The sequence below is a fragment of the Sciurus carolinensis genome, chromosome 5 (assembly GCF_902686445.1).
Source record: "Sciurus carolinensis chromosome 5, mSciCar1.2, whole genome shotgun sequence".
Classification (NCBI taxonomy): Eukaryota; Metazoa; Chordata; class Mammalia; order Rodentia; family Sciuridae; genus Sciurus; species Sciurus carolinensis.
This window is the reverse complement of record NC_062217.1, coordinates 130881713-130898281: the sequence shown is the minus strand read 5'-3', so window position 1 is coordinate 130898281 and position 16569 is coordinate 130881713. Positions and strand designations below refer to the sequence as shown.

The window sequence follows — 16569 nt, the reverse complement described above, 5'->3', positions numbered from 1 at the left end:
TGCTTGACATAAAGTCATCTTGCAGTCAATAATGATGGTATCCCTTTCTGTCTCATACACTGGACTTAAACCCTTCAGGAATTTTAACTATTTTGGCTGTAATGACTTCAGAAGATCCCTTTTGGATGCCATTAGAAGTTTCCTAGGGGCAGCTTGCTTGTGCCACCCATACTGGGAAGTACCCATGACTGGTGATAGGGTAGAGTGCTTTGTTGACCTCGACTTTACTCTTATTGTATGGTAACTGAAAACCTGCACTAATGCAAAACATTTATTTTTTAGCGATTTTTATTTAGGAGTTAGAAATGGAGTCGTCATATCTTCAAAAGTACCTTGGGACGTGTCTAACTCAAGGTCTTGCAGAAGTGGCAAGAGTTCGCCCCCAAGATCCAATAGAATATTTAGCATTGTGGATTTACAAGTATAAGGAAAATTTAGCCATGGAACAACGGGTAAGTATGAATCTCCTGTTAGGAAATAAGAAGTGTAGAATAATTGGTTCAATTTGTCCATTTTTTTTTAAGGTTTCACGTGTTATAAATAAGAAATCAAATACATGCTCAAAAGTGGGTGGGAAAGACAAACCTTTACTTCTGCCATAAGGGTGTGCTACTGGAACCTGGCTAGCAAGTGCACCTGGGCAGACAGTCGCTGATTTATATACCTAATGCAGTGATGCCCTTCACCCTGATTGGAGGACTCAGGGGTACAATCTGTGTGATTGGCTAATTTTATAATTGGGGTGGGCAAAAGGGAAGGACTACAGTTTGATCCAATGAAGGCTGAATACTATATTCTGAAAATGGACCCCAGACTTTCTATTTTTCACACATATTATTTCTATTATAAAAAATAGCATGTAGTATAAAATTATACACAAAAATAACATGTAAAAAAGTAGAAGAAAAAAACACCCAAAGAAGACTTCTGTTTACAGTTTTTAGGAATTTTCTTCTCTGCGTAGTCTTGTTTCTACAGGTTTGCCTGTAGTTTTCTTTTTACATACCTGTGCTCATTCTCAATGTATAATTTTAATTTTGTGCTCTTTATTCAGATGAAACACACATCTCCCCAAATTACCACATGATTTCCAAATGGATGGACTATAATTTGCTTGCCCCTTTTCCTATTGCTGGTGAAGTTTTCAAGATCGTTTTCTTACAAATTGTTTGGTCTCTAATGAGTCATGTGCTGTTGCTTTTAACCATGCTAGAGGCAAGAGGAAATGGTGGAGTTGGAGTATGAAAGAGAATTGGCTCGGAAGGAGCAGGAAATTATGGAGCGGCTCAAGGCAGAGGAGCTCTTGTTGCAGCAGGTGAGCAAGGAAGGGAACTGGGCTGTGACTGGAATTAGTGGTGTCAACCTCAGTTCATGTAGGCCACAGCCCAAACACTGGCAAACTCCCTCGCTCTGGCCACTTGGATGTGGCTTCTTAACAGCTCCATCTTGCTACCCCCACACATCTTCTTTGCTGCATAAGCAGCAGCAATGCAGCCAGAAAGACCCAAAGAGAGTGCTGTGGTGGAAACTCAGGGTAGAGAACAGGACCTGGATGGTCCACCATGCCCACTGCTGAACTGAGGAATGTTCATTTGCAGCACTGCCAACCATGGCAGGGGCAGCATGGTGCTGGGTGTGGGTGGAGTGAAGCAGGGGAGATGGAGAGGGTAACATGTTTTCAAGGAGATTTTCAGCGGAAGGGGAGATGGGTTTTGTTTTGTTTTGTTTTTGATTTAGGAATGTAGTAAGGGGAGGGGGTGACATTAGGACATTGAATGATTCAAAGGGTCAGCTTCCCCTGGAGACAAGAGGATATGAGGTCTGGAGGATGGTGAGGCAGGTGGAGGACACTTTTTTGATTATAACTGAGGAAACAGAGGAGAGGAGAGGCACATGTGGGTTCCATGGCACAGTGTTGGAAGCAGTTTCTGGGTGACTCTTTGCATCTCTATGAAGTAGGGACCATGACCACCTGCCAAGAATGAGTTGGCAAATGGGAATGTGAAGGGTTGAAGTGGTGGCTTTGGGGAAGGAAAGAGAGAGTTGACCAAGGAAACTTAGCATTACAGATGAAGTATTCCTAAACCCCCCAAAATCTTAAATCCAAAATGCTCCAAGCTTGAAAAATTTTAAGTGGCAACATGACACCACATCATGAAATTTTATTTCTTGTCCAAAATTATTTAAAATATTATATGAAATTACTTGCAGGCTATGTATAGCAGGTATGTATATGAAACATAAATGAATTTTTTGTTAAGATTTGGGTCCTATCCCTAAAATATATTGTTATACATATACAAATATATCAAAAAAATTTTTAAAAATATCTGAAATTTGATATATTCCTAGTCCCAAGCATTTCTAATAAGGAATACTCAGTTGGTACTCAGTAGCAGTTGGTGATCAAACATTCATAATGGTGCCCTTTGGTTTGGTTGGGTGATTATGTGATTTCCCTACTTAGTGAAAGCATAGAGAGAGGAGGCAGACCCCTTGACTGAGGTGGGTCTGGGGTAGCAGGACTGGGAGCTGAATATGCTGGTAAGGGAATGAGTGGAGGGAGGGGGTTAAAGAGTCTAAGATGGACAGCTCCAAAGTTTATAGAGAACTAATGATTTATAGAGAACTTCTGAACTAAATGTAAGCCACCTCTGTAGTTCCACCACAGAAGACTTCACTTTAGAGTCTCAGGTCTACACATCTAAAAAAGGGAAAGAAGCCCACTACTTCAATGTGTGGAGAAAAAGAAAAGCATAGACTAACAACTTCTCTGCCAAATCTCCCTTGATGTTGAAATAGAAGTGTCCAGGTACCAAGGTGTCTGTGGCTAGGGCTATTGAGAACTTTGCTGCTTCTGACTCTTCACCCTCGGTCATTTGGTTTATTCCTGAGGGGATGTGGCAGGGTGTTGAGTTGGTGTCACACTATCATGCAGACAGACCGGGTATCTCCTCTAGCAACCACAACTTTGGCAATACATCCTCCTCTGACTGGTCCTATGACTAGTATCTGCCCCCTTTCTATTAGAATGACAGGGATTCCCAGTAATTCTCCTCCCAAGTCAATTATATCTTTGACTCATATACTTTATCTTAGATGAAATTTGGCAATACTGGAAATCAAATAATTCTCTCCCCACATCCTGTTACCAGTATGAACTAATCTGCTATGCTTCAAACCCTAAGCACTGTGTTGTGGGGGGACAGAAAGTAAAATAATATTCTGTAGAAGAGTTTATGGCCAGTTAAAGAAAGAGGTCGATGGCAGACTTATAGGGGAGAAGGCGAGACCAAGCAACAGAAAAGGCCTGAGAGTGAGGCATGAGGTCTCTCTGGGTCCCCAAAACAGGTGCCTTGGAGATTGGAACTCTGGTTCCCCCAACACCTCTGGCTGCAAGACCAACCAGTACTTTCCACGGAATTCCTTGAAATTTTAGGCATGCTCCAGCAAGCCCAGTTCCTTGCCAGCAGGGAAATATTTGAATTGCCATTTTCTACGTAAGAGCTTATTTTTAAAGTGAAAGTATTAATTTTGTCTTTGTTTGAATGGTTTTCTAGGGGTTTTGATCAGGTGTTAAGAAAGGAATTGGGTTTTGAAAATTTCCTAAAAGACCATTAAGAAATTGTTTATTTTGACCTATCTGGTGGGTAGTTAACAATTGTACTTTGCATTATTACTGAAAAATTGGAGTTATTTCATTTCCTGTCCCAGTGTCTGAAAGGTGATTGACTGGTATTGTTTCTTCATTTTAGTCACCTACTCCAGGGCTGTTCTTTTAGTAGGGAAAATATAGGAATATCAAGAAATTACCTTTAAAAGTCTTTTGTAAATAAAATATTACTTGCTGTCTATTACTTTTGTAAACACATTATTTTGTTAAATATGTTATTATTAAAATGTATTTGTAAAATGTTCTGAATGTGAGGAACTTAACTTTGTACTAGACGGTGCTGGGCTGGTGGTGAGAAGTTACTTTCTGGCTTAGGAATGGACAAACTCATTTTGTAAAGGGTCAGATGGTAGATATTTTATGCTTCACAGGCCAAGAGGCAAAACTGAGCAAATTATAGTATCTTACATAGTTATATAGAGAAAAAATATCCACAATATTTTATCGATGAAATTTAAGTCATAATAATCCTTGAATAGATTTTTTTGTGATACCAATTTATTATTGAGAATTAAATAAAATTTTAAAGAAACATCCCACTTAGTTGGATTTCAAACTTAGTGTTCTTTATCATGAAAATTGAAAATATTAATGCTGATCTTTCATCTTTCAAACTGTCTTTTCATACAGATAGCTACTGTCAATAGTGATACAATCCCATGTGTCTGTAGTTTAAATTGAGCATATTTATCTCTTGAAAGGTATTTACAGAATCCTATGAGGTTTTTCTCCTGATATTTGCCAGCTGAAATCTGATAGAAGCTTCTCAATGGCATGGTGAAATGAATTTTGAAACATGAGAATTTCCTTTGCACCTACACTGTGGTCTGATGAATACTCTGAACTGTAGTTTGAGGTTGGAAAACACATCCAAGCCAACGTGAGTGGGAATGGAGATGAGATTTCTCCCCTCAGTTTCTGGAGGCACTAGAAGTATATGATGCAGGTTGGCACTTCTTGTGATTCAAGCAACATGAGTTGTTGAAGTGACATTACTGCAGTGTCTAAGTGTCACACATGAGTGTTGTTTATTTTATATTTCTTAGGTTGAATTAAGAAACATTATCAAGAATTTCAGTCATTTAATATTTGAAGTAGTGGTTGAGAGTGATTCTTCTTATTCTAAAAACTTACAGCTCATATGCCAATGACCTATCTGCAAAAGAAATGACATTTATGATGCATCAAAAAGAATAAAATACTTAGAAATAAACTTAACCAAGGAAGTGAAAGATTATACACTGAAAATCATAAAACACTTATGAAAAAAAATGAAGATGGCACATATAAAAGGAAAGATATCCTGTATGCATGGATTGAGACAATTAATATTGTTAAAATGTCCATACTAACTAACCTAGATACCCTTCAACAGATGAATTGATAAAGGAATTGTGGTACATATACACAATGTGATATTACTCAACCTTAAAGAAGAATGAAATTATGATATTTTCAGGTAAATGGATGGAACTGAAGAATATCATGCTAAGTGAAGTAAACCAAACCCAAAAAACCAAAGGCTGAATGTTTTCTCTGATAAGTGGATGCTGATCCATATAATGGGGGAGGGTTGGCTAGGGAAGAATGAAGGAACTTTGGATTATGCAGAGAGGAAAGAGGGGAGGGGAGGGGTGTGGGGGCGGGAGGGACTGTGGAATGAGACAGATGTTATTTCCCTACATACATGTATGATTACGCTACAGATGTGACTCTGCACCATGTACAGCCAGGGGAATGACAAGTTGGGCTCCATTTGTGTACAATGTGTCAAAATGCTGTCATGTATAACTAATTAGAATAAATCAAAAAATAATTAAAAATGTCCATACTGTCTAAAGTAATGTATAGTTTTAACATAATACAGTTTTGGAACCTATCAAAATTCCAATAAAAGTTATTCACAGAACTAGAAAAAAAAAAGATTCTAAAATTCCCGTGAAATCACAAAAGATCCCAAATAGCCTAAGTAATCCTGAGAAAGAAAACCAAGTTGCAGACATTACACTCCCTGATTCCAAATTATGTTACAAAGTTACAGTAATTAAAACAGTATAGCCATAGTGTCAAAACAGACTCTTAATAACCAATGGAATGGAATAGACAGCCCCAGATAAGCCCAAGTATATGTGGTCAAGAAGGCCTGCAGGAAGACACTCAGCGGAGGGATAGTCACATCAATAATCGATGGTCAGAAGACTGGAATCCCACATGCAGAAGAATGAAACTGGACCCTTCCTTTTCTTGCACAATAGACAGAAGTCAACTGAAAATGGACTGAAGATCTGAACTTAAGACCCAAAACCATAAAACTCCTAAAAGAAAGCATAGTATGAGAAAATCTCTTTAAAATGGGTCTGGCAATGATATTTTGGTTAGGACACTGAAAGCACAGGTAACAAAAGCAAAAACAAGTGAGACCAGATCAAACTAAAATTCTTTCTGCATGGTGAAAGAAACAGTCAAGATGACCAGGCAGCCTGCGGACTGGGAGAAAATGTTTGTGAATTACGTATCTGATCAAGGGTTCATAGCCAAAACATGTAGGAAGCTTAACCCAATAGCACAAAAATAAGTAGCCAAATTAAAAAATGTGCAAAGGTCCTGAATAAACATCTCTCTGAGGAAGCCATGAAAATGGCAAAGAGGTACATGAAAAGGTGTTCAACATCATTAGTCATCAGGGAAATGCAAATCAAAACCTCTCTGAGATATTACCTCACACCTGTTAGGATGGCTGTTATCAAAGAGAGAAGAGAGAACAAGCACTGGCCAGGGTGTGGGGAAGAAGGCATGATTTTGTACACTGCAAGAGTATAAATTAGCAGAGTCGACATGGAAAAAGAGTATGATCGTTCTTCAAAAAAATTTAAAAAACGAACCTAGCAATCCCTCTTCTGGGTCAATATCCAAAGGACATGAAATCACATCTCAAGGACCTGACCTGCACTCCCGTGTTCATTGCAGCATTATTTAGAATAGGCAGAATGTGGAAGCAAATGTCTACAGATAGATGGTTGGATAAAGAAATTTATATAACATATAGGAGTATGCATAGATATTTTGTATATATGTGAATTTTTGTGTATATATATATATACATGTAATTCAGCTTTAAAAGAGTACATCCTGCTTGTGTGACAATTTGGATGAACCTGGAGGACATTATATGGGTCAAATAAGCCAGACACAGAAAGAAAAGTATTGGGTGCTCTTTCTTATATGTGGAATCTCTCTCTCTCTCTCTCTTTCTTTCTTTCTCTTTTTTTAATGTTGAATACATAGACACAGAAGAGTGGTACCAGGGGCTGGGATCGTAACTCAGTGGTAGAGCACTAGCCTAGCATATGTGAGGCACTGGGTTCGATTCTCAGCACCACATATAAATAAATAAAATAAATGTCTATCAACAACTAAAAAATATTAAAACAAACAAACAAACAGTGGTACCAGAGGTGGGGTATGTGAAGTGGCAGGGGGAAATTAGGGGGGATGTATGTCAAAGGGTACAAAGTTGAAGTCAGGTAAGATGAACTAATTTAGAGATCTGAGGTCCTGGATGAGGACTCTAGTTAATAATATTATAGTGGGTATGGAAAATTTTCTAAGATGGTAGATTTCAAGTACTTACTCTTACCCCCGCCACATACACCTCCACACACAAACAGCAACCAGCTGTAAGATGATGGACATATTAAATTTCCTACCATTAGTAATGATTTCTGCATATGTACGTATATGAAAAGTTCATGTTGTGTACCTTAAATTTACATAGTAAAACATTTATATCTTGGCTCCGAGCTAAAAATTTAATAATAAGATGTTACCACTGTTAAGTTGCAGAACTGCTATGTTGTGGGACAAGTCAAGATATATTTAGTTTTATTTCTGATAAAAATTACAGAACCAATGATGGTTAAGTAGAAAAGAGTGGGCCCATCACAGTGGCCTATGCCTATAATCCAGGCTACTCAGGAGGCTGAGGCAGGAGGGTCACAAGTTTGAGGCCAACCTCAGCAACTTCACAAGACCCTGTCTCAAAAAAAAAAAAAGGCTGGAGATGTACCTAAGTGAAAAGGGTCCCTGGGTTCAATCCCTAGTAGTGAAAAAAAAGAAAAAAGTTTACAAGAATAAATGAAAGTCACCGTTGACAGTGCTGGATCAATAACACATGAGAGATCCAAGTATTTTCTATAGAGTAGCTTTGTATACCGATGTGTCTAACAAACATTTTCAACTAAGCCTTTTTCTGTACCACATATTTTAATCATTATCAGTTGCAACACATCAGACTTCACTTCAGGTTGTTTATGTGTTTGTGTTTCTCAACTTTTTTGGAAGTATTCTTGCCTATAATTGTTCCATGAGTACTGCTCATGGAGGCTGATTCGCTCCAAACTAAGCACTGACTCAAAATAACAACAACTGGGCAGTGTTGGGAACATGTGTCTATTCATCAAGCACCAAGGAAAAACAAGGTCATTCGTCTGTTTTTTAATTGACCATTGATGTTGTTCCCAGCATCAACTCTTTGTTTAACTGTCCTCACCAAAAACCTAATAATCCAAAATTTTTTTTTTCTGGACACATTTTTTTGGTCCCTGAAATGAAATGAGTTTTAATAACTCACCACTGGCTAAGGGCTAATGTCATTCCTTGCTTTTATAACAAATGAATCACCTGGGAACTTACATTCATTGTAGCCTTACTTTCATTTATAATTTTGGTGAAGAAATTCTGCTGTGATGATTCGGTTTTAATTTTTTTTATTTTTTCTGACCTTTGCTCTCATGTGAGTCAAGGATATCATGGTGAGAGTGGTAATGTTGATGCTTTCTGTATTGTAGCCTAATGTTGTTGTATAATAGAAACCATATTTGCCATTCAATTTGATAACAGAACAGTCCACACTCCATTGTGCTTCAAAATCATGGCATCCGAAGTTCATTTCTTCTCTTGTTTTGACATGATAGACACAATAATTTTTTAAAATGTCATGTTATCACGATACCATGGCACTCCAAACACTGTTGAGTTATAACCTTGTCACTGTGATTCGTAGCACTCTAAGCAGCAGTGTGAAGCTGCGAGAGCCCCACACATGGTCTCTGTGGCAGCTACTCTGCTCTGCTGTTGCAGGGCAAAATCAGTCACAGACATTACACATGTGAATGAGCACAGCTCCGTTTCAATAAAATTTTATTTACAGATGCTGAGATTTGAATTGAATGTAACTTTCAGGTGTCATGAAATTTTATTCTTTTGATTTCTTTCCCAACTACTTAAAAATGTAAAAAAAATATTCTTAACTCCCAAGTTACACAAAAATAAGACTGGGATCAGATTGGCCCACAGTCCTTATAGCTGACCCATATTCTAGTGTGACTATATATGTTGGGTTGGGACCAGACATACTGTCTATTATCCATGGCTTCAGATAATCTTGAGATTTTTCTTACCCATTGTTTTGCATCTGAATTTTGACTATTTGAAGATTCATCGATGATTAAAGAGGTTTGATCTGAAAAAAATCATCACAATTGCATGTGTAGCTCCAAGATAAACAGAAAATGACTTGATTTTTGTACAAGTTGTGCTTCCTGCAACAAGTAATTAAGAAAGTGTCCCTTTTTTATGCACCATAAAATATTTGTAGAAACTAAATATTATGTGGTTGTGACCATTTATTTCTGTAAGTTTCTGAAACTTAGGTGGGTATAAATGAAATTATCCTGGGGCATTTAAGAGTGATGATTAATTAGACTGTAATTTGATGTTTATATTTCTGAATATACAGCAACAGTTGGCATTACAAATGGAGCTGGAAATGCAAAAAAAAGAGAAAGAGAGACTAGAAGAACTTCAGAGAACTCAAGAACAATTAGAGAAGGTAATTCGAAGTTTTATAAATATGTTTATTTAAAATCTTTTAAAATACTCAAACTCTTTCTTCCAGATGTCATAGCAGAAAGACCATGGGATTCATTGTCTGAAGACCTGACCCACTTCAACTGTGTGACTTAAACAAGTCTCATCACCTTTTCAGTCTCAGTTTACCTGTTTCAACAAATAGGGATAGAAACAATATTTTGAGCAATATCTCACTGGATTATTGTAAGGATCAAGTACAGTCATGTATGTGAAACTTCTTTGTGAGCAGTAAAGTTCTCTAACTGTGACATTGTCAACACTTTTGTCAAGACTTAACTGTTCCCAGTGGAGTTTTACTCAGTCATACAGAAGAAAGAAATAATGGCATTTGCTGCTGAATGGATGGAAATGGAGAAAATCTTGCTATGTGAAATATGTCAGACTCAAAAAATCAAAGGTCAAATGTTTTCTCTCAAATGTGAAGGTTAAAGCAAAATAAGGGGAAGGGGAAGGGGATTGGATATCATGAAGATCCAGGGAAGATCAGTGGAGTAGAAGCAGAGAACTAGCGGAAGGGAGGAAGGAAGGGGAAGGGGAAGAAATATGGAAGGAATCTAACAGAATCATGTTATATACATATATAAACATACCAAAGGGAATTTCACCTTTATACATAGGTAGAAAGTACCAATCGAAAATAAATAAATAAAGGAGTGAAAGGAAGATCAGTAGAGGAGGGAGAAGACGAGGAGGAAGAAGGGAGAAAAGGAGGGATGGGTATCGAAATCAAATTCCTCCTATGTATAATTTTGTCAAAAGGAACCCAAATACTGTGCATAATTACAATGCCCTAACCCCCCCCAATACTAAATGTAGGAAAAAAAAAAAAAAAGAACTAACCATTTCTGATTGTGATAGCTGATACTGGAAGTTAAGTTTGTTGAAACATTGAAGATATTCTGATCCTCAGAGAGCAATATGTCTGTTTTTTTCATGTTAAATGAATTAACAATAATTTGCATTTCAAAATAGGTTTATATGGATTTTCATGTCTTTTATTAAAATAAATTGAGCACAACTTAGTTTTTGAAAGCCTGTCTTCATTGATTTGTATCTATACAAAGTGAAATGTCCAGTGTGACCAATATTTCCTGGTACCGGAAAAGTATGCATCATATGGACCAAACTTCTGACTGACTGAATTTATGGCTACTATCTCTTACTCACACATTACTCCCATGTTGATTCCATAATTAAAACTGAGGTCAGAAGCAGATTTTGTAGAATGAGTCCACTATGTTTATTAATGGCTCAGATGAGAGCATTACTCTTTAAAAGTGTCAAGAATGAATTGAAGCAAAAAGATGAGATTTTGAAGTGTACATTTAAACCCCTCTACCTAGTGTTATAAAATACAGATGCAATGTTAAGTTAGCCTGTGTAGGAGGAGCACCTGGATATGCACATAGGTACACATACATGCAAGAGCCCCCTTTCTCTTCAGCGGAGTAAGTGACCCAGGATGAAAGGACAAAAGCAGGACCACATCAAGAAGACAACAACCAAAATCAGGGATTTTAAAGTTTTTTTTTTTTTTTTTTAATTGAGGTGAATTGATGACTCTGTTCGAGTGCCTAATAGTCTATAGGAGGGAACATTTTGTGATTCCAGAGGGTCCTGCCCATGTTATTTCACTGTGTCCAGGTATTAGCAGACTGTGAGACCAAAGTCATCATAATTTAATAATTCATATTCTCTCTGGCATATCATCCTTCATCTCTACCCTGCAAAGTGCCCCTGCCATGCCCATTGCTCAGAGACCAGTCCATTCATGTTCTTTATCCTGGCCTTATTGTAACTGCAGACCCACAGAATTTGAATTCTCATTCTCAAAAGGAAGTTTTTAGGATGGATCCTCAGTTGGAGAAAGGGTTGAACTCTCCAGCTGTAAAGAACTCTGGTACATTTGAGCCTTTAGACTCTTGAGAGCAAGAGAACCAAATGCTGCCAGGACTCTCACCTCTGCTGTTCTCTGGTTGCTAGTTCCAGTCTCTCTCATGATGGTCTTGTTTGCAGCACTTGAGTGAGAAATGTGGCCTTTAATGATTCCTGAGTTTCATGTATGGCTTGTGCCACTGGTAAGGAATAGATTTCTCTTTTGGTTTTAGTTAAGGAAAGAGTTTGAGGGAAAGAACCTGACTGGCTTAGTTTGTGTCAAATATCTATTCCTGTGGTTGGGGGTCCTGGTCCTATAAGAATATAGGAAAATAGAGTTGTCTTTGGAAAATAGTATCACGTATGTTCCTATAATTAGGGTGACCATACGTATGAGTACAAGGTCATTGTCTTCCAATAGCAAATGATCTGTCAGATCACCCTGCTGCTTTAGAATGAAAAAGTAGATGACAAGCAAGGTTTGGCTTGGTTGGGGGAACACTTTCTCATTTAGGAGAAGGCCTCCTGTGTTGAGCAGTACATTTCTACTGCAGCCTTATGGAGAGCATGACCTACATCCTATGAAGAGGACCGTTGCATCAGATAGGAATTTGAGCAAAACACAAACACTTCACAAACACTTCTTTCTTTCTTATGTGCAAAACTCTACTTACCTGCAAGTTCTCTTTGAAATTTCTGAAGATTTTATTAGAACTTTTATTTTGTCACTCTTCACATTTGCTAATAATTTGACTTCAGTTTTAATGTTTCAGCCATTTATTTTTAAAAATGTTTCACTTAATTATAAATAAAGCATAGTTGTCTTCCTCTAGTATTTCAATGAGACTGTGACCTGCAGTTGTGTGTGAAGTATGAACAGATCACTCCTTTAAGAGTGATAGTGGTTTTGCTGTTAGGTTGTTTAGAGCATTATGTAAAAATAAAAATGCTTGAAAAATAAACATGAAATCAAAATGGACTGTATTTTATTAACTTTTATATATTCTAGGAGATGAGAACAAGTGTGGAAAGTACACCTAAGAGTGAAGATACTTTTTATCCAGAGGTGAGGAGAAAAAGTTATCTATGTTATGTGAAATGAATGACTATCCTAGAATGTAAAGCTTAATTTTGATGCATCAGTAGCTAAAGTTTTAATAAGGGTATTATCAAAACTAATCGTCCAAATATATGTGCTTGTGATAGGTCACAAGCTTGATGTGCTTTGAAGCAAAATCTCAAAGTGAACAGAAATTGGGCATCCAGGGTGTGTTTATGTATTTAAAAGCTAGAATATCTTAAAATATTGACCATAGAATTATTTGCAAATTATATATTTTAAGTTTCTGAATGTAGTTTTTCTAGTCACCAGCAGATATTAATTCCACTAATTAACAATGGTGAACTTTTATGATGTAATTGAGAAATTTCAAAACTGAAAGAAAAGGAATATTGATTTCAAGTCATTTAAAAGTAAAAATGAACTTTTTGATTATAGGAAACATTGCTAGACACAAGCAAAACACTAGCTGAAATTAGTGATAGATATGGAGCGCCTAACTTGAGCAGAGTAGAAGAACTTGATGAAACAATATTATCTGACGTAAGTATCAAAATATTTTTTTAAAAAACAGATTATTTCATTTTTCTTTACTTTGATAAAGCCTACTGCATATGAGGCCAGAGTTGGTTGGCAAATAGTTTTTTGATTCATAATCAGTTCCCAGGTTGCTGACCATATTCATAATTGGCACTGTCATTTAATGAAATGTGTCACTGGAAAATCCATATTTATATCTGTATCTGTCTATGCCTATATCTGTATCTATCTATGTCATCTATATCTGTCTATTTTGGAATTAGACTTTAAAAATAACAAAATCTCTTCAAAATGTGTGTGTATGTGTGTGTGTGTGTGTGTGTGTGTGTGCACGTGAATGATACATAATCTTTAAATTTGAAGAGGCATACCATTTTGCTTCTCTTTAACAAGCCCTGGAACCACATAAACATCCTAATGAGAGTGCATCCTAATCAGAGTACATAAATACATTTGTTTATTTAGCAAACATATTATGTCTCCTATGTGCCAGGCTCTGTGCCAAATGCACTTGAGAATAAGACAGAGTTTTGACCTTGTCCACAAGGTTACTGTCTAGAGGGGAAATAGGCCAGAATTTGGGGGAATGACCAGGTAATTTATCGTTCAAACCAGTAAGCTTTTGAGAATGAAAAGAGCAGCTCTCTATAAATGAGCTAGATCAGCAGGTGTGGACCAGGACGGTACTAGCAGAAGGACACATTGGACAACTTCAGTCTGATGAGATGGAACCACCAGCACAGTTTGGGAACCTTGGTCAGGGAAGGTGGCAGAAGAAAGTCACAGACTTGTTACTCAGTGGTGAGGTGGAGGCTGCGGAAGTGTTCTAGAAAGCACAGAAAGTGTGAAGATCCAGGCAAGAGAGAGTATGGAGTGGAAGTGGGGTGTGGGGTGAGGGATGAAGCAAGGGATAAAGCAGGGGCCAGACCCTGAAAGGGCTATAATAACTGCCCTGAGACTCAGATTTATCTTACAGGAAGTAGAGGCTAATACATCCAGAACCGCATTTCAGAAAGACCAGGCTGGCTATCATGTGGGGAAGAGAACTGGGAAATGTGAGAGCAGTGAGGAACTTTGCAAGTAGTCTAGAGACAGGCAGCCATGGCTTGATGTGAATGTTGTTTTCAAGAGCTGTTCAAAAAGTGAGGCCAGAAGGACTCAGTGCTTGTCAGTTCATGGATATGTTTTTATTAGATATCCACTATTATTTGACACTATGCAGGGAGCTAGAAAACACCAATAAACAATGTACCTGCCCTTTGTGGGTCATGGGTCAGTGAGTAAGGTACTTGGAGAGACAAAGCAGAGGTTTTTAATTTTTTTTAAATTTTTAATGTTTGGTACTGGGGATTGAACCCTGGGACGCTTTGCCACTGAGATACATCCCCAGCTCTTTTTATTTATTTATTTTTTTATTTTTGAGATAGGGTCTTACTAAGTTGCTGAGGCTGGCCTCAAACTTGCAGTCTTCCTGCCTTGGGTCCCCAAGTTACTGGAATTACAGGCATGTGCCACCAGATCTGGCTGGATGAGTCTTCTTGAGGAAGTGAAGATCAAGGACTCAGCCTGGGATGAGCCCAGAGAATGGAGAAAGAGAGAAAGAGAGGAGAGAATAAGATGTTGAGAACAGACTGAAACAGTCTAGCACTGTGGCTGAGCTGCATGAAGCTAGGAGAATGGGCATATTTAAAGCTGAAGAGGTGGCAGAGGTCAGATGATCCTGGGTTCTGCAGTGGGAGTTATTAAAAGGATTTAAGGATTAGATTGGTCTTTTTATAAGCTGGAGAGAGGTTTGGAATGGGCAGGAGTGGATAAGGGAGACCATTTAGGAAGCTAGCACAGTTATCCAGATGTGGTACAACGAGGGTTAGGTAGAGATGAGGCCTGAGAGAATTTGAGATTGACTGAGTGGAAAAGGGAGAGAGGGAGTCAGAAGAAAGCCCAAGAGCTCTGTCCTCAGGCAACTGAGCTGAGTGTTATCATCTGATGAGTTGAGGAATGTAAAAAAAGGAGGTAGATTTTTGAACAAAATGGCTTCAGTGTGGAGAGGTTGACCTTCTGGCAGCTCTGAGATGTGCAGGTGAAGATGGCCACTTATTGTGATATATGGTGTGAGTCTGGAGAACAGGGAAGAGTCCAGGCAGGAGACTCGCATCAGCAGTCATGGGCAGAGGTGCCAAGTGAGCAAGGAGAGTGAGCAAGGCCGCTGGGAGAGAGTGCAGAGTGTGAAGGCCTGTGGGCTCAGGGGAAAAGCACGGGAAATTCCAGCATCTAAGGGGTGGGCCACAGAAAGAGGACCCCTAAGAAGAGTGAGAAAGGAAGCAAGAGAAACTGAAGAAAGGATGGGATGATGGCAATCTGGGGAACATAATTCATTATCATGTTCTATTTGGATACTCTTCTAAATCATCTGAAATTCTCAAGAAGCTTCATTTACATAGCAATTACTTAAGCCCCATTTTCCTTGTCTTGTACCTTTTCACAGTTCTCATTGTATTAAAGTCTATCTGCTTTTCTTTTGCTTCTAGGTTGCCCTAAACATTGATCAAGATTTGTAGGATCAACCAATCTAAGAGCAATAAATTTCAAGTTCTAAACTACGAGTTCTCAACTTGTAATTTTTTACACTCTGAGCTCTACTTTTTTTTTTTTCCCCCTCTAAAGACAACTTTATAAATGGGCTTCACGGGGCACCTTGAAATATTGTTTGGTTATTTGTGTGATTCCCTTGAGAGAACAGGAGGGATGGAGTGTGCTGAAGCAACCAAAGCAACCCAAAGCAGGCAAGAGATGAACTAAAAGAAGGCACAGGTCTACATGAGAACAAGATAGCTTGAGAGGGAAATGCTGTCTGCAGGGAATAAAGGAGGAAGCCGCTGCGGAGGGCTCAGCGCCATTCAGCATGCCTTAGCTGTGGCTTTCCTCCTGGGAGGGAGCTGCAGGGCATTCTCCAGTTTGCCAGGAGCTGATGCTTCTTGGGAACTCTGAATCCACACTTCCATGTTGTGACTGGTCTGGGGAAGGAGTGTTCTCTACTGTGTTGCTGGGGGAGTTTTCTCAAGCTTAGCTTGCTCAGTCCCACTCAAGAACATGTGTGGGAACTTCTCCTTCCTACTTCACTAGTCCTCCTTCTTCTTTAGGGTTTGTGAAGTCCAGGGACATTCCATATGGAAGGTCCACATGGAAAGAATTGAGTGGGGTCCAGGCAAAGTCTTGGGGTGCTGAAAGGTGTCATTGCTTCTGGATCCACCCATGGGCGCAGGTACAGGGACAATGGCTGAAGGGCAGGTCTCACTGGGCTCAGACTATGCACTGTGCTTTTAGCTCCTTCAAGTTCAGGCCTAGCTTGAGACTCTGGGAAACTTTACTTCCTTTACAAAATTCTTCCAAATCCAAGTCTGTGGTATGAGTATGTGAAAACACTCATTTCAGAGACTCTGTTTTTTTAAAGTATGCTTTTGCTTATAATTTGCTTTTCCTGAGGCAATGA

The 16569-nt window shown here is 38.5% G+C and overlaps 1 protein-coding gene across 1 annotated transcript; it reads left to right on the top strand.

Annotated features, from left to right (window-relative positions):
• The first annotated feature begins 305 nt into the window (after positions 1–305).
• On the top strand, positions 306–15653 carry Dydc1 (DPY30 domain containing 1). Its single transcript, XM_047551888.1, has 6 exons — positions 306–452; positions 1214–1315; positions 9471–9563; positions 12489–12545; positions 12978–13082; positions 15608–15653. Exons 1-6 carry the CDS (start codon positions 306–308, stop codon positions 15635–15637), a joined length of 534 nt encoding a protein of 177 aa, XP_047407844.1. The 3' UTR covers positions 15638–15653.
• Positions 15654–16569: the final 916 nt, after the last annotated feature.

What these genes read in the sequence shown, in the direction of transcription:
- Dydc1 (XM_047551888.1), top strand. Translation starts at nt 306, where the DNA reads ATGGAGTCGTCATATCTTCAAAAGTACCTTGGGACGTGTCTAACTCAA. An exon ending in ATTTAGCCATGGAACAACGG is followed by an intron (nt 453 to 1,213) that starts GTAAGTATGAAT and finishes TAACCATGCTAG; the next exon opens with AGGCAAGAGGAAATGGTGGA. An exon ending in AAGATACTTTTTATCCAGAG is followed by an intron (nt 12,546 to 12,977) that starts GTGAGGAGAAAA and finishes TTTTGATTATAG; the next exon opens with GAAACATTGCTAGACACAAG.